This window comes from Triturus cristatus, chromosome 8, assembly GCF_964204655.1.
Source record: "Triturus cristatus chromosome 8, aTriCri1.1, whole genome shotgun sequence".
NCBI classification, from domain to species: domain Eukaryota; kingdom Metazoa; phylum Chordata; class Amphibia; order Caudata; family Salamandridae; genus Triturus; species Triturus cristatus.
In genome coordinates this window covers 304,915,794-304,934,232 of record NC_140591.1, presented here as the reverse complement: position 1 = coordinate 304,934,232, position 18,439 = coordinate 304,915,794, and the positions used below count along the sequence as shown (strand labels likewise).

The 18,439-nt window shown below is 45.2% G+C and overlaps 1 protein-coding gene across 3 annotated transcripts in view; it reads left to right on the top strand.

Moving 5' to 3' along the window:
* The window catches only part of SKA3 (spindle and kinetochore associated complex subunit 3), a 637,733-nt gene that overhangs the window by 444,093 nt on the left and 175,201 nt on the right, over window positions 1–18,439 (top strand). For 2 of the 3 annotated variants that reach the window (XM_085621582.1, XM_085621580.1), the window contains one exon: window positions 12,569–12,589. The exons of the other annotated variant lie outside the window; for it this stretch is intronic. In XM_085621582.1, the coding sequence (XP_085477708.1) occupies window positions 12,569–12,589 (21 nt within the window). The remainder of the gene's footprint in view (window positions 1–12,568; window positions 12,590–18,439) is intronic. 3 annotated transcript variants of the gene reach the window in all.

Below are 18,439 nucleotides of genomic sequence, written 5' to 3'. Positions count from 1 at the left end.
ATGGACTCGGATAACAGAGGACAGAAGGGACATGGAGAGCTGCACCAAACTGACCCTACAGGGCAGGCATCAGGGTTTGCATTAGCACAATACACCACACAGCGCATGCGGGATGGGAGTGCAGCACAACAATCCATAGAAAGCAATAGGGAGGGGACAGGACCATGCACATGGACAACAGAGAACAGAGGGGAAAGAGGCAATGGTAGCTAGCTGACCATAATGGACAGACAGGAGAGAAAGCTGCAGCATAACAGACCATAAATGGCGGAGGGGCGGATCAGGGGCATTACAATGGAACAGACAAGCCAGGAGGGAGGGAATCGGGGTCTGCACATGGAAACAGAGGGCTGGGGGCAAGGGGGCAGGGCAGGAGCAGCAAGATGACCATGGAGGTCAGGCAGGATGGGCACTATAAACAAGACACACCATGGAGAGCAACAATGAGACTATGATGGCATACACACAGACCATGGAGGGAAGGTGGGAGGGGTCAGGGGCAGCTAGCTGACCACACAGGGAAGGTGGGAGGGGCCATGGCAGCACAGAAGACCATGCATGGCAAGCGGGAGGGTTAGTGGCAGCACAATGGCTATGATGGGCAGGAAGGAGGGTGCAGGGGCATGCACAAAGGACCATGGAGGATAGAAGGGAGGGTCAGGACCTGGGCACAGACAAGAGAGTTCAGGGGAAGGGGCCTCACAACAGACCGCGCGGGGCAGGCAGGAGGAGCAGTTGTAGCACAACAGACCAGGGAGGGCAGAATGGTGTGGCAGTAAAATGGACCATGGAGGACAGGTTTTATGTTTAATGTTTACAAAACCATCAGTGTATCACACACTACTCTATACTGCTTACTACCTACAACTATCGTACATAGTTAACCACCTGTTCCCTATTACATCCATCAGCCTAATTCCTTCCTGTGCTGCAGTTGGATGGCAATGCCGTCGCAGTTCCCAAGTTCTGTTGAGAAGGGAGGGGGGAGGGGAGCAGAGAGAGGGAGGGAGGAGGGAGGGGGGGGGAGGGAAGGGGGGGGGGAAGGGGGAGGAAAAATCTGGTTTGTTTCAGCATGCTTTTTCTGTTTGAGGCTAATGCTCTTTTTTAATTATATGTCAGCAAAAGGACTGCTTTCCGATGTGCCATGGAGGCACTCGCAGCATACATACGGTGACCTAACTCCTTGTGCTACTAGTCTATTTACGGCAGTGGCCTCCAGTACCATGCTCACTTCATTCCAGAAGTGTGTCGGTTTTAACGCCACCATTGTATTAGCGCTACACGCGAGAAAGTACAGATCCAATTACGCAGCTTACTCATTCATACTCATCACACACATGCCACCCTTTAATGTACTCTCCAAAAACAATACACCAGAACTAGAGCGATACCATAGTATCCAATGACTCGGACCGCATCCATTTCGGAGGGCCTTAACATTGTTTCCCTCAATGTCAAAGGGCTCAATCATCCGGTCAAGAGGAGAAAAGTTCTAGATTATCTAGCAAAATCCAAGGGCGACATTCTACTCCTGCAGGAGACTAAACTATCAAAGGATGACGCTGTCTATATAAACCAACACTGGATTTCTCACAACCTTTGCTCCCCAGCAGTTGGAAAAAAAAGGGGGGTTCTCACACTTATAGCTAAGAAATCCAACATCTCCGTAGTCTCACACACTCACGATGATAACGGCCGTTTCATCATGACACACCTCCAGAGAAACGAAGATCAGATCCATGTCCTAAACATATATGGCCCCAACACTGACGATCCGGAGTTTTGGGATTCACTAGCCCCGACCCTAGATTGCATTCCCCAGGGAGAACTACTAATTGTGGGAGGCGACTTTAACCTGCCATTTGACCCAATCACCGATCGTCATTCGAATTGCGCCTATCACCCCACACGCTCACATACTAGCTTACAACGCCTATGTTCCAGATTCAACTTACACGACTCATGGCGTCTCCAACACCCTGATGGCCGTGATTACACTTTCTACTCGCATCCTCATAATTCCTACTCGAGGATAGATTATATCCTCATTAATAGCCCCTTCACCCACCTCATCGAAGAAACCAGTATTGCCCCTAAATTGATTTCCGACCACTCCAGCATTCAGACCAAACTAGTAGGCTCTAGTTCCATTCTCCCCCCTAAAAGATGGAGATTCAATGACGAAATATTCTCCGAGCCAGAAAACAAACGAAAAATCGAGGAGGCCATCCTAGATTACCTCACACATAATGACACCCCCGATTCAGACATAGCGAGTGTTTGGGAGGCACTCAAGGCCACTTTGAGAGGAGTAATAATAGGCATCCGAGCCCATACTAACAAAAAACTAAACAAAGACCTATCCACTCTGGAAGACAACATCAAAAAACTGGAAACCGCCCATGTAGCAGATCTCCTAAACTCGAACATTTTAAATGACCTCACCAAACTCAAATATGAATACAACTCGATACTCAGCAGAAGGGCAGGGGTCTGGATTAATAAGTTTAAGGCTCTAAGAACATGCGAGGGCAATAAAGCTGGGAGGATCTTAGCATCATATCTACAACATAAACGTAAGCAATTCAACATTGCCTCAGTAAAAGATAGAGACAATGTCATCCAAACAAAGCAGAATCTCATTCTTAACTCGTTCAAATCATTCTACCAAGACTTGTACAAAAACAACCTAGACTTTGACGTGGAAAATTGTGACAGGTACCTAACCTCACTGGGTCTCCCTAAACTAAATGGTTCGGATAAGGACACACTGAACTCTCCGATTACCCTTCAGGAAGTATCAGCATCCATTAAGACGCTTAAAAGTAAGAAAGCACCGGGTCCTGATGGGTTTTCAGCAGGCTTCTATAAAGAACTTACAAACTCCCTGAGCCCAACTCTCCTAAAATTATTCCAATCCTTTAGTGTAACAAAAAGTATTACCAATTCCATGAGTGAAGCTACCATCATAGTCATACCTAAAGATGGTAAAGACACCCTGCTAACCAAAAATTACAGACCAATCTCCCTAATTAACTTAGACTGCAAAATTTATGCTAAAATCCTCGCCACACGTCTAAATCTACAACTCCCGAAGCTAATCAGCACATCACAAGTAGGCTTCATGAAGCAGCGGATGTCTAACGATAATACGAGGATCCTTTGTCACGTCATTGAAAAAGCCAAAATGATCGCAGCCCCGGCCGTAGCCATCACCCTCGACGCAGAAAAGGCGTTTGACAGAGTCTCCTGGTCTTTTCTCAAGAGCTGCATGTCCGCCTTTAATCTGGGAGAAACTTTCACTGATCTGGTTATGGCCCTCTACCGGGCACCTTCCGCTCGCATTGCTATAAATGGTTCATTGTCGGACGCCTTTTCCTTAGAACAAGGGACTAGACAGGGATGCCCCCTCTCCCCTTCACTTTTCCTCTTGGCAATGGAGCCCCTAATTGCACATATTAAAAAAAATGATAACATCAAAGGGGTGGTTTTCGGGGATAAATGCGTCAAACTCGCCGCCTATGCGGACGATATACTGATTATAACTGAATCACCGGAATCTTCAATCTCTGCACTAATGTCCACCATAGACAGTTACTCTTCCCATTCTGGATACAAACTTAACCGGGATAAATCCGAGGTCAAACCACTCAATATTTTAACCACCAAAGAGGTGCTGGGAGTCTCAGGGTTATGCTGGCAACCTGAGTTCGTGAAGTACCTAGGTATCGAGTTTGGTGACTCCCTCATGGAGACCCTCCATCGAAATGAAAAAATCACTTTAAATAAAATCAAGACGCAACTAGAGGGATGGTCCCCCCGTTTCATCACTTGGTGGGGTAGGGTGGAAACCATCAAGATGATGATTTCGCCTCTGGTTAATTACCTCATATCTATGCTCCCACTAACCCTTACACCAGACTTTTATCACAAATTGGACATGGCCATCTCTAACTTCCTTTGGAAAGGGAAGAGAGCAAGAATCAGCATAAAAAAGCTTCGCTTAGACAAATCCGCGGGAGGGGTTAATTTGCCAGACTTTAAGAGATATGAGACCGCTTTCCTAGCCAGACAAGGAGCCCACTGGCTCGCTCCCTCTCCTGACTATACCCCAGTATGGCTCGAAATTGAGGAGGTAATTCTCAACGGTATTTCCCCTTGCGCGGCCCTTTCATCCAACCTGAACCAGCTGACCCATTCTAAATCAATATTTCATAACACGAAATCTGCTCTCCTAAAGTTCGATAGAATCCTAGAATTCAATATCAGAGGCTCACGTTGGGAATCCCTCTGGGACAACCGTACCATTCTGTACAAGGGTAAGCCCATGCACAACGAGGCATGGATCAAAAAAGGCATACTGTTTCCACACCAGCTGTACGCGGGGGAATACCCTATTCCCTTCAGAGAGCTACAAATCAAATATGATCTTGCACCAATTGAATTTTATAACTTCCTCAATGTAAAAACAGCTTTATCCAAACTCAAACTCTCCCCGACGCCGCCCTCGCTCCCACCATACCTTGCCAGACTTAACAGACTAGGACACCAGGTTTCCTTTCTCTATAAACTCAGCCGTCCCCAACAATCGGGCCTCACTGCCCCAATCACACAATTCTGGAACAACCTCTCGTCTAGGCCAATCACAGACTCGGATTGGACCAATGCATGGACATCCTGCACGCGACACAAAATTAGCCCTACACTATCACAGACAAAATACTGGCTCCTGCACAAAGCCTTCTGGACCCCTGCACGTTTATTCGCACGCAACCTCTCCCAAGATGCCTTTTGCTGGAATTGCAAACGCGCGGAAGGTGACTTAGCACACATCATCCTAGACTGCGACTGCGTGGCGCAGTTCTGGGAGAATATATTCGACTTGATCTCAAAACTATTCCACATCTCGCCGGTGAAAGAGCTCCCCTATCTAGTTTTCGGTTTCACCCAGAACCCAGCCCTGGATGCAGATGATAAGGCATTACTTGACCTTCTCCTTTCGGCTGCAGTTAAGACAGTCCTCAGCAACTGGAAAGACACCAGCAAGGCTAACTATGCTGGGTGGTTGAATTGGATTATTAATTTACGTGGAGCAGATAATATTACACTCCGTCAGACACCGTGGCGACCTGCCACGAGAAAACTATGGTCGACTCTCGATAACTACTTCACGACACATAAGCCACCTTAGATGGGCTCATACACAGCACACGACTCACCAACACAGGCTGCCCGACTGCTTTCATTACACTCATAGCCATCATAAATACTTGCCTTCAAATGAATGAGGAAAATGCTGTTGCAATACAATGTCTGTTACTGATTTGTCGTGAGTATGGTATACGTACTCTACTGTTGTACTTTTGTACTGTCATTTACTATGATGTACCGTAGCATACAGTAATTTTGACCCGTAAATCTATGACCCATGTTACATTACTGGACTTGCTTTATATATGTTTATGCTGTAACAACCAATAAAAAACTTTTGAAATAAAAAAAAAAAAAAAGAAGGGAGGGTCAGGACCTGGCACAGACAAGAGAGTTCAGGGGAAGGGGCTTCTCAACAGACCGCGCGGGGCAGGCAGGAGGAGCAGTTGCAGCACAACAGACCAGGGAGGGCAGAAGGGTGTGGCAGTAAAATGGACCTTGGAGGACAGGAGGAAGGGGATAGGGGCATGGCATGTGGACAGGCAGGGCGGAGGTGGCAGGGACAAGTTACAGTCATCTGACCATGCTAGGCAGGTGGGAGGGGAGTGGCAGCTCAACAGAACACTCAGAGTAGATAGGAGTGGCAGGTCCATGGTACATGGTGGGTAAAAAGGATGGAGCAGAGGCATGCACAAAGACATCGGAGGGCAGGGGGAAGGAGAATAGGGGCGGCAAGCTAAGCACAGAGGCTAAGCAGGAGGTCAATGATGGGCCATAGAATTGGGCAATGGAGGGCAGGTGGAGTGGACTGGTACATCATGCTAAATGGAGGGCAGTGGCAGCACATCAGACCATGCATGGCAGGAGGGAGGAGGCTAGTCCATGGATTCAGACAACAGAGGATAGGGAGGAGGTGGATGGGGCAGCAAGCTAACTGTTCAGAGAAGGTGGGTATTAGGAACTTTATTGTTTTTAAAATGTGTGTCTGTGCGAACTACTTAAAATATGAACAAGTATGCAGCATAATCTCACTTTTATTCAGGAAGAAGAGGACGTTTGTGACTGTGACTCCGGGCTCACTTGGCAGAAACAGCCCCTGACCCTCCACCCCCCATCGCAAAATGTAATGCCCGTGAAAAGGGTAGGTGGACGCAGTGTTATATAGAACATAGTCCTGAGAGCACGATTGAAAATGAAAACTAGATATAGTATATAGTATAAACTATGCACCAAAAAGTGTGATATAAGATGAACTTGAAATATAATATGCAATACATTGTGCGCAATGACAGATTCATTGGAGAGCGCGAGATAGCACAGGCACTAGCGTGTGCTATGCAATATGCGCCTTGGAGTGTAATATGCACAGGGCAGTGTTGTGTAACCTAACTAGTCTCTAAAGTTGTAATATAAAATATGTGCTGGGGAGTGTAACGTTGCATTTGCACTGTGACAAAGTTATGGATCCCAGATTGTAATATGTATGGCATAGCGCTGTGCGTTATAACATAGGCATCGAGGAGGGCACGTAAGATGGGGCAATATAACCCGTGCGAAGGCAAGTGTGGCATGACATATTCACAGGGTGGTGTTACAGTGCACATGGGGTAGAGAGTGTCATAGCATATGCACTAGCTGGTGGAATACAACACAGAGGTGTGAGGCACTCGGCGGGCACTGGTGGGAGTAACACAGCATTGGGCTCAGCCCGGAGCACGCTGTGACTCTCAAGTGAGATTCATCTCCTTTCCAGAGAGTAAAATAAAAAGTATTACACATCCGGTGGTGGATGTGTATTTTATTAACCGTGAGGGGGGTTTCTTGCATAGTTTGGTCGAATTTTTGTCAAATCCCCTTTGAATGGCTTGGTGTGCGTGTATATTAAATGTGCCCGTCAATAGCTATCCATGTTTGTATAAATAAACGACAAGGGTGTCTACTTGGAGAGTACCCACTGGCGGGGACGCCGGGATTAGGCACGGTGGGTCGTCAGACACGTCAGAGCTTCACTAGCGGTGTAAATACATTCCACGTGCATAGTCGCCTTTTAATGAATATCACGCAAATCGTCATGGTGATAGGTACATACGGTTTGTTCAGCATGTCCTAGGTGTTTCTATAAAAATATATTTTTTTTAAATAATAAAAAACAAAGGCCGGCCCCGGGGGATGGGGTCCCCGGGGCCATAAGTGGCCTGAGGAGGGGGGCCACGCAGCCCCCTCCTAAAGAATTAAAAAAAAAAAAAAAAGGCCATGACCCGGGGGTTGGGGTCCCCGGGGCCGATTAAGACCTTGGGAGGGCCAAATTAATTTTTTTCAACAAAAAAAATGAGGGTGCACACCCTGGAGGATGGGGTCCCCAGGGCCAGTAAATTAGAAAAAGAAGGGGGGCCACACAGCCCTCCTTCTTAAAAAATAAATAAAAGACCGGCATCGCGCCGGAGGCCACGCCCCCTCTTTGCAGCACTCTGCAAACGCGCCCCCTGGCCAGTTGTAAGTTGGGGAATTAATTCCCCTTCAATACTGAGGGTCCCTGAGGGCCAACTAGCCCAACAGGTATCTCCAGTATGCGCCAGGGAGCTGCGTTGCAGACAGGTGTTCTGAGGCCACGCCCCTTTTTACGCCTCTATGCAACGCAGCTCTGTGGCGCTTACTGAAGGTACCTAGTGGGCTAGTTTGACCCTAGGGACCCTTAGGATTCAAGGGGACTTAATCTCCCAACTTAGAACGGCCACAGGGCGCGTTTACACAGTGGTGAAGGGAGGGAACGGGGCCTGAGGTGACATGTGCAAACACGCCCTGTGGCGCATTTTAAGTTGGGGAAATAATTCCCTTTCAATCCTGAGGGACCCTGGGGCCAACTAGCCCACCAGGTGCTTCCAGTAAGCGCCACTGCGCTGCGTTGCAGAGAGGTGGTCTAGGCCGTGCCCCTTTTTACATCTCTCTGCAACGCAGCTCTGTGGCGCTTACTGGAGGTACCTAGTGGTCTAGGTGGACCCTAGGGACCCTCAGGATTCAAGGGGACTTAATCTCTCAACTTAAAACAGCCACAGGGCGTGTTTACACAGTGGGGAAGTGAGGGGACGGGCCTGAGGTGATGTGTGCAAACACGCCCTGTGGCGCGTTTTAAGAGGTAGTTTTAATCCCCTGCCCTATTATATACTACTATTATATATTACAGAAGAGGTCATGCTGATCACACGGTGATCCCAATGCATAGTGTTCCCTAGTGTATGTAGGTGGTTTCACTGTATTCTGAGTGTCTTTTAACATAGCTCTGGCACTAGGACTGGTTAGTCAGACTCAGTTACCACCAGTATCCGTCTGAAAAAGTTGAGGGTACAGGATGATTTTGCAACAAGGCTTCTTTCTGCTCTTCTGTTTGTTCTTTCTGCATGTTATCCTTCTTCCTGCACTTTTCTTCGTCTTTGAGGACTTCTGTTGCTTCTTTCTGCATTTTTTTTTTCTTTCTGTGCGTTTTTTCTTCTTTCTTCACATGTCCTATCTCTGTAGGCATAGTTAGAAATTAGCATTTAAAAAACCTTTGAAATTCACTGAAAAAAACATAGGTTTTAGGCACGTTATAGTTAGGAATTAGCATTTAAAAAACCTTAGAAATTCACTGAAAAAACCATAGGTTTCAGGGGCGTTATAGTTAGCTGGACTTTTCACTCGTACAAAACCATTGAAATTCCCCCGTTATAGTTAGTTCAGCTAAGCGGAGCGCAAAGTGTCTTGTATCTGTGAGGCAGTAAAGGAAGGGCCATGGACCACATGATTGGGAGTGGTCACGGACATAGGAGCACCGGAGTAGCCCCCCCGGAACACTAAGAAAATCTTTCTGGATTGGGCACTGATGAAGCCATTAGGCAGAAACGCGTCTGCCCTGCGTTTCCAGAGACCTGTGTTGCCAGCGATGTTAATTAATTAAAGCCATTCTTACTTACCCCCGGAGCAGTGTCACACTCTTTTCGGAGAGAAGGAGAGAGCCTGGTTAGCATGTTTGGCCAGTAAGCAGATATTGGCGTAGTGACACGCCCTCTCGGTATGGAGCACTGCGTTGAACCTGCACCTGTGTGTGTTGCATAAAACTGCTACGCGGAGCCCCCCCAGGTGTTATTTTTCCACATGGAGATTATTGACACCAGAAGGGGAGAGAGGAGGCAAAATGCATTGCCTGATAAGGGGGACAAAGGATGGCTTTACCTTACGCACTGCTGCCACGGCGTGGGATCTTCAGCCAAACTCAGTTTGGGACGTCACGGTATGGTTTAGGCAATCCCATCATTGTATAGGGTGCCTGCTGAGCACTTCAAGGCCCAGAATGCAACAGTGTGGAAAGCGGAGCGCAAAGTGTCTTGTATCTGTGAGGCAGTAAAGGAGGGGCCATGGACCACATGATTGGGAGTGGTCACGGACATAAGAGCACCGGAATAGCCCCCCCGGAACACTAAGAAAATCTTTCTGGATTGGGCACTGATGAAGCCATTAGGCAGAAACGCGTCTGCCCTGCGTTTCCAGAGACCTGTGTTGCCAGCGCTGTTAATTAATTAAAGCCATTCTTACTTACCCCCGGAGCAGTGTCACACTCTTTTCGGAGAGAAGGAGAGAGCCTGGTTAGCACATATATATATATATATATATATATATATATATAATCTACTGGTGGTCGCCAGTAGATAGTTATAGTTAGGACCGTGTTTCCCTAGGAAATCCGCAACATTCTATTTGGAATAACTTTGGCGCCGGTTGACGAATCCTCGCAAATTTTTCAATCATTCTTACTTACCCCCGGAGCAGTGTCACACTCTTTTCGGAGAGAAGGAGAGAGCCTGGTTAGCACATATATATATATATATATATATATATATATATATATATAATCTACTGGTGGTCGCCAGTAGATAGTTATAGTTAGGACCGTGTTTCCCTAGGAAATCCGCAACATTCTATTTGGAATAACTTTGGCGCCGGTTGACGAATCCTCGCAAATTTTTCAAAACTAATGGGGCGCTACGCTCCGCTCCTACCCTGAAAGTTTTGGGGGATTCGTCAAGCGGGGGCTGAGAAAAAAGGGGGGTCCCAAAACGCGTTTTCCCCATGCATTTTCCCATAGGACCTTTAGTCCGAGCTACAGCCCGAACGGCTGAACAGAATTACTTGAAATTGGGCAGAGAGGTACTCCTCAGGTCAGGGATGTGCCTTTTGCAGGTCTGGTGTAAATCTGTTCAGTAGGTCCTGAGAAAATAGCATTTAAATCAATATATATATCTGTAAGCGTGCTCCGTGCGCTTACGGTAAGCTTACCGTACGCGTACGGTGCCGTGCGCGAGCTCAATTCTGATTGGTGGTTACATGACTGTAAACATTCGAATCTGTCAAAATCAGAAAGTATCGGCCGCCATTTTCTGTCTCTCGCACTGAAAAACAAAGGTTGATAACATGAAAAGGGGGCAACGAAGAGAGTTGCAGACCCCCTAGCGTTCGTCATAATAATTTTTAAAAAAAATCGTGGAGTGCGCGTACGGTAAGCTTACCGTACGCATACGGTAAAAAAAAAAAAAAGAATTAACAATCACATTTAATATATAAATCTAAGGACCCCCAAGGGAGAAAAAAACAATTGATATTTTGTAAAAAATGGCGATGCGTGCACGGTACGAAATGCGCAACGTGGGTGCTCGGTGCGCGAAGCGCAACGAGTGCCCACAGCACGCGCGCGAAGCGCACCGTGCGCGCAAAAATTAAAAATAAATACATAACTTAGCATTTAAAAAACCGTACAAATTCACTGACCGCAATGCACAATGTGTCATTTCAGATGTCATCATTGATGTCATGAGTGATGTCACTGACCATGTCATAAGTGATGTAATATGTGACGTCATCAGCAGTGCATTGCGGGGGTGCAAGTTATAGTTACCTGATCTAACTATAACGTGGAATTTCATTGGTTTTTTACGAGTGAAATGTACAGCTAACTATAACTTGTGTGAAACCTATGGTTTTTTAAGTGAATTTGCAAGGTTTTTTAAATGCTAATTCCTAACTATAACGTGTGTGAAACCTATGGTTTTTTCAGTGAATATATATATATATGTACCATGCAGCAAGAAACTTTCGAAAATTCACAATTGTAACAAGCAACCCACACGGGTTTGAAATTGACATTGAAACTACCAGGCCCAGGATGCTTTGAGACGGCATTTCAGCCGGCCCACAAGGGCGTGATTTAATAAATTATTTAAAGGAATCACCTGGCAGTGGCGCTTGTTTGTTGTGTGACAGTTGCCAGAGAAGAAGGGCGCAAGGCCCGAAACGCGTCGCAAGAACTGTCTGGAGGTTGGGGGCCACATCTCCTTTGTGCTATATCCATCCATCTCGAGTGCATCCCACAAAAGGCAAACCCTTCTATGAATATATTCCGGCCCGCCAGGTCGAGGGAAGCACCACCGCGCCACACACAGCGGGTCCGCGGCTGTTTATTGGGGCAGCCAAGTGCGTGAGTAATGGATGCGCACTATCAAGGAGTTTGTTTGTCTCCGTGTACCATGCAGCAAGAAACTTTCGAAAATTCACAATTGTAACAAGCAACCCACACAGGTTTGAAATTGACATTGAAACTACCAGGCCCAGGATGCTTTGAGACGGCATTTCAGCCGGCCCACAAGGGCGTGATTTAATAAATTATTTAAAGGAATCACCTGGCAGTGGCGCTTGTTTGTTGTGTGACAGTTGCCAGAGAAGAAGGGCGCAAGGCCCGAAACGCGTCGCAAGAACTGTCTGGAGGTTGGGGGCCACATCTCCTTTGTGCTATATCCATCCATCTCGAGTGCATCCCACAAAAGGCAAACCCTTCTATGAATATATATATATATGTATGTATCTCACATGTTCGTTTAGCGTATTCCAAGAACAACCAGGCTCCTGCCTCAGCAGGCCTATGTATGCACCACAGGAGTGGGCACTCAATAGCCGAGGAGCCATTTTTCGTTTTGGGAATTTGGGGTAATTCCAGCAGTTGAACTTTTTGCCCACAGTCGGGTTTCCCATCACGTTTGCTTTCTGGGTGGGAGGTGAGTCCAAGTACACTGGAGAAAGTTGAACTGGATTAGATGTGAGTTCCTTTATGACTTACTTCATTTTTGGGTTCCGGGGCAGTGTGCTACTTGCCGAAAAGCGCCTTGACACCTTGTCGGGGGTACTTAGAGCTATATAAATACAATTACAATTTTGTTGCCTCAAAGAGTGTGACTAGCGTCAGGAAGCCTTATTTGTGGTATTATCTATCGTTTTTGGTTTTCAGACCTGGTAGAAATGACATGAGCCTTTCCTTTTTACAGCTTGGTGCAATTTGCTTTCTATGTAACCATATATAATTTGCAATGACTTACCTTTTTTTTTTTTAATTGGTCAGGTGGTGTCCTGGAAAAAACAGGTGCATATGGACTCTTCAAATGTGAATCATGCCATCCTTTAAGCTTTCAGACGGCGTTGCAAGGACACAGTCTCGGGACAAACCTAATGAATGCATTGTATAATTTTTTTTTTTTCTGGAAAACATGTCATTGTATTTTCTGATGTACATAAACTCCAATGTTGTGGCAACGGTACTGCAATACTTTATAAAATGAAGCAAGACCTATAAATCAGTGAGTATATTGACATTAATAAGAGTTACTTGAACAACACTCTCCATCATCGTTTTGCCTCTAGCTCATCTTTGTGGGCAGTGTCCTCTAGGTTTACCCAGTGCTTCGGTGTCCGGTCTCTTGGGTGTGTCTGTCGGGTTCTGCTGTCGGCATGCTATGTATTAGGGTCCTATTACAAGCACATCTCCTAGCCTAAGAGTGCCATTCACCCGAAATGTCCCTTGGGTGATATTTTGCCTGGTATTTCATCCCTGGTTTTATATGACATGCTTGTGGAGGTTTATGAATCTTGCTAAACCGATAGAGGCACTTAAAATAGTTCCTAGTAAGAATGCTTGTCTTTACTAAATGCTGTTACGGTGTCATTTTGTCAGGTTTCTTAATTAGTTTAATCCTATTACAGAGGTAAAATTATTCTTTTTTTTTTGTCCTGGCTTTACCATTTCATCCCATGGCCAACACTGATGTTGAACCGGTGACTTTGAGGCTGTCAACCTCGTTGATCCGACGTCTGCTTGAAAATAAGCACATTGAAGACTCAACACCACTTTTTTCGTAAGGATGTCATTCTTCAGACCCATCATTTACCTAAAGACCTTTTAAACTTCCATATCAATCGGGGTATATGTTTCGCTTCCTTTAGCAATTCCACCTAAGCAGAGGGAAATCTGCTATAATCTGGACATCCACATGGCTATTAAGCTGTCTCTGGACTGCAGAAGGGCCTTAAGGATTTCAACTTTACGTTGCAAGTGTTAGTCACTCACCTGGCAGGCACAGTTGAAGGTACTCTGCTGTTCGCCACATGGCATGAAGCATCTTTAAAAACTTGCATAAGGCAGGTATTCCTCATCCTTTACACTCCTGCATTCATACTAAGGCAGCTGCAGTAGATTTCTAGCACCTTTACCCCTTGGATGCCATCTCTTCGGTAGCCATGGAGAGTACTCAGCTTTGGTAAGTGATTAAGGTAAGGGCCACACCTATCTTTGCTGAAGCCCCTTTAAGAAGCCTTTACTCTGTGTGGTTTCTCATGCTTAAATCTTGTCAGGAGTATGGGCTAAGCAGGCCGAAATGCAGCAGCAAGTCTATTTCTAATGAATACATTTGGCCCTCAAATTAAATGCCCTTTAATATAGGGTCAGAAGCAGATTGTTGCTCAGAAAGTTATACCAGAGCCAACAGAATATTTCCTTTCTACTACAGCAAAAACATCTTCACACATTTTAAACTAAATTTTGTTTAAAGGCAGAACAAATTCTGGGCAAGGATACCACTAGCTCCGCGCAAGCGCTCCCCTAACTGGACTAGTGCCCCACCAAGTCAATATATTAACCATACAAAACGTTCTCGTAGGGAGAAGGTACTAATTTTTGTGTCAACCACTACATTTAAAAACAAGTTTATCTTACATTTCAGTTTGGTTTATTTTCCAAAACTGTCATAGCGAGTTTTTCAACAATATATGTAATTAGTACTGTAAATATATTATATCAAATTTTGCAAACATAAATGAAAATTCGAATGACTGATTTGGGTTATTTTAAAACCCTTTAAACGAATAATTAGATTGGGAACAGTACCTGAGAATCCAGTGCTCCCAGGTGGTGCCAGACAAGTCAGGTTGTGGCTCCATCGACCTAGATATGATTACATCAGGTATGTATGTCATCCACTGGTGTCAGTGTCTGCCTTTTTGGAACTTTACTGACAAAAGTCTGAAGGTCTTCTGTGTAATTCACCATCTAAAATCCTCAGCCAATTTAAGAGTGAGTAGGTCATGTGCAACTTTTAGGGTCTCTGGGTTTATACATTGCTTACGTTGTTGTAAGATGATGTACTTTGCAGAGCCGTACAACATTTGCATAGGTTCTCTTAACTTGTATCATAACCCCTCTGAGTGCGACTCCACCACTGTGCACCTTAAGGCAGCTAGGCAGTGAGTGGCCAAGCTTCTTTTGGCCGGGCCTTACAAGGCTACTTCAAAGAGGTCCCTCTTTCTTACTTCATATAAGCATACTGACCGGGAGTGATCACCCAAAGGGTTGTCACATAAAAACACCATAGGGAGATGAATTCTGCTACTCCTTCAAGGAAACATCCCACTTTCTGGACCATTCTGATACTCCATTATGATTTCTTCCTTCGAGCAAAAATCCGTTTTCAAGAAACTTAAGCCAGTGTTTCCTGCTGTGCTTGTATATCACAGGTTGAGGACTTTGCACAGGCCGTGTTGCATATCTTCAGGCCTCTCATGCCACTTCTACACTTCAATACAATATGCAAATGTTCTTAAAATGTGTTTCCTTCTCACCAGATGGGAACACAGGCCCTCATATCTTCCAGTCTAGGTTACAACATCTTCTCTTTAAGCCTCCTGAATTTCCTGATTCCTCACTTGCAAATGGTGCAGAATGAGGCTGCTCACCTGATTCTCAAAATTCCTAGGTACACACCTGCCAGTTCCCTCCGTGACTCTACATTGGCCCCAGGTGCATAAGCGTAGCATATTGTTTTCAAAGCACTATAAATACACAAAAAGCTTTCACAATGCAGAGCTTTCATACATCAGGAAAAGTTCTGTAGGTACTTAATGACAAGACAGCAACTATCCAGCTCAAGGAACCTATTAAAGATTCCCAAAGTAAGCAAGTGTAGAGTAGGAGGCAGATCCTTTTTTCACATATCACTGGAACTCTTTACCAAAGGATCTAAAACCTACCATAGACCATCTGGCATTTAAAACGAAGCTCAAAACCTGGCTCTTTTGTAATGCAGTTTCTTCTAATGCTCCTGACTTCACCCCTCTTTATCACACAGATGCTGGACACTGTGCAGGATGACTTTTTTTTATTTAGCAAACGTTTATTGTTTTAAATATAGTCAATGACAACACAGTAAACGCACTGCCATCATAATAAGAAGTGTCCACAATGAGGCACAATCTAAATAAAACCAGGCAATCCCAGAGCATTTCTGATACCCATTTTGAGCTCTCAAAGAGGCCGAAACATGTTGGCAGATTCTAGTTATTGAGGATGACTGAGACGTAAGCTCATGACATTATCCTAAATGTTTTTTAACCATGCCCTCTGCACCTGCAAAATAAAGGTCTCTTCCTTATGTGTATACAGAGGTAGTTTTAAAGTTTTGATCTGGACCCACTGTATAACCAGAATTACTTATTCTGATCTCCAACTTTCGAGGTCGAGTTCACCCTGGTGATATTACCTGATCATGGTGGGGCGTAAAAGCCAATGATGAAGCATGCCACAATGCCGTGGGTGAGGCTTTTCCATCCAAATCTCGGTCTTTTGTTCTCATAGGATATGGTGAGCTATTCTAAAGAGGTTGAAAAGTAAATAAGCTGCTGTACCTTCTGTAAGGACAAGATGTCAATGTAGCTATCCCAGCAGCCAGGGTCCACAGCAGATGGGAGCTCAGAGCCGAGCACCCACCATCTTCCCAAGACATTACTCTTCGGAGAGCTTGGTGATTCAGGCACAATAAGCAAAGCTAATTCTCAACACTTTCCCACTGCTCCTCTGGACTGTGATTCTAAACGACTTGAAATTATCGGCAGAAAAATGTCTACTTTGGGCAGCTTAGATCCATGCACTGCTAAACCAAAATGCCTTATTATATGGTATTTCTGTGCCTTGTGGCAATTGGCAAGGATGGCTGTAATTAGCTTTCAGGGCCATATGAAGAAACCTTTCAACGATCTGATGAGCGATGGTTTGGATGCTTCCAAATGCATTTTTCAATATGACCTGAATTTGGCTAACACAGTGACCTGATACATGCGTACAGTGCTTTCTTTCTGCAGGTATGCCTGAACATGTTTAACAGGGGTTTGAAGAGAAAACCAGGCTACCTTAATGGACATTCTCTTCGACAGTAAATGTGGTGAAAAAGCCAGCTTCTCATTGAAATTGTTCAGAACTATCTATATCAGGGTGTTGCTTGCAGGCTCTACCATCCCTGGCTAATCAATTTTACCCACAAGAAGTCACTTTCAAGGCGTTTCCTGGGGTACCCCATGCAGCAACAATTACCTTCACAGCCATTTCAGATCCCTCAACAGTACTACTGGTTCTTCAGGGAAGTGGTCAACCTAATGGACGCCAGCAGCACCTCCAGTCTCCCACATCTTCAGCTAAATATGCTGCTTCTCCATATGTCCTCCTTCAGCTTCTTGTATTTGACTGACCAATTGGGAGGCCATCTTAAAAGATGGCTGCGTGTTCCAGCTTATATCCAATGCTTACACCCTTCTCTTTCTATCTACTCCCTTAACTGCCCACCTTCTCGAAGAAGTGCTCCCCAGCACTTACAGCTTAAAGGCATCATTTCTCATCTGGTTGCACTAAAGGGCTACAGAGGATGTGGTGTACTTGGGGCCATGGGATTTTAATCCTTTGAGGCGGAGGTCACCGGTAACAGATCCAATTGTTTCTGAATAAATGACATGGTAGGCACCAGTATCCTTCTCCAGCAACAGTGGCAGACACGTCCAAGAGTGTGGTTTGCGCTGATGTTGAAGAGGAGTAAGGCGGATAGGGCTATGAGAGAAGGCACATAAGAAACGTCCTCTTCTTGTAGTCACACAGCTTGTCCAGTCAAAGATTCTTTTGGATTTCTACAGTGATGGCTTTTTTAATACTAAATAGAACACAGGAGTACTCTTATCTCCTGTTCTTGCATTAGCTTAAAATACGTAGTTTTACGTGGATTTCACAAGAATGGTTTACAGCAAGTTTGACATGCACAAAATGTACTCTAGTAGTTAATGCACTATGGTGAACTTTCAACATGTCATTGGCACAGTACCTTTATCCTGCTAGAGCCAAAAGAATTTTAATGAGACTTGTCTTGTTGCAGTGTCGTATAGCAGTTGTTGATACTTCATTACTTGAGCTATGGATCAGTAATAAAGGTTCCAACAGGATTTGCATATAACACTGTGGATAGGCAAGAGTCAGTTGTTACAGCACAGCTGTGAGGGTGTGGACAGAATCCCAGTGCTTGGGTGCAGGGGACAGTATGGGGCCCAAAAGGAGTCCCACAATCCAAACTCACTCTGGCAGTCACTAAGCCGAGGCCTCTGAAGATAGTGCTGGCAGAGGTTGAATAATTCCAAATGCGCATGGAAGGTATTTGAGGTGACACTGCAGTAGGAGTTTCAAGAAGAACAGTCTGGAAAGAGTTTCTCAATGTTTGAGTTAAACATCTTTTTAAATAGAGAGCAAAAATCCCAGGTGATCAGCAGAGCCTAAGCAAAGGATCCTCTAATCCAGAGATACTCAAAGTATGGCCCAGGGGCTGTATGCGGCCCTCCTGACCTTTAATTGCAGCCTCCTGGTGAACAGCAGCACTGAGCTGCTGTTCACCTGACCGAGCAGGAACATTCTGAAAGCTCCAAAACAAATGGGCATACTTTATTTACACGTTTTACACATTCGCTGAAGTAACCATAAGGAAGAAAGTGCCCTAGACAACTTATCTTTAGGAACACCTTTAGTTTTAAAGACCTCTTGCACTAAACATGTAAAAACATGATAAACTCTCTGCAAATAAGTATATTTTATAAACATGCTTGAGCTTTCTACCTTAGCAGATCAGATTGCCACAGC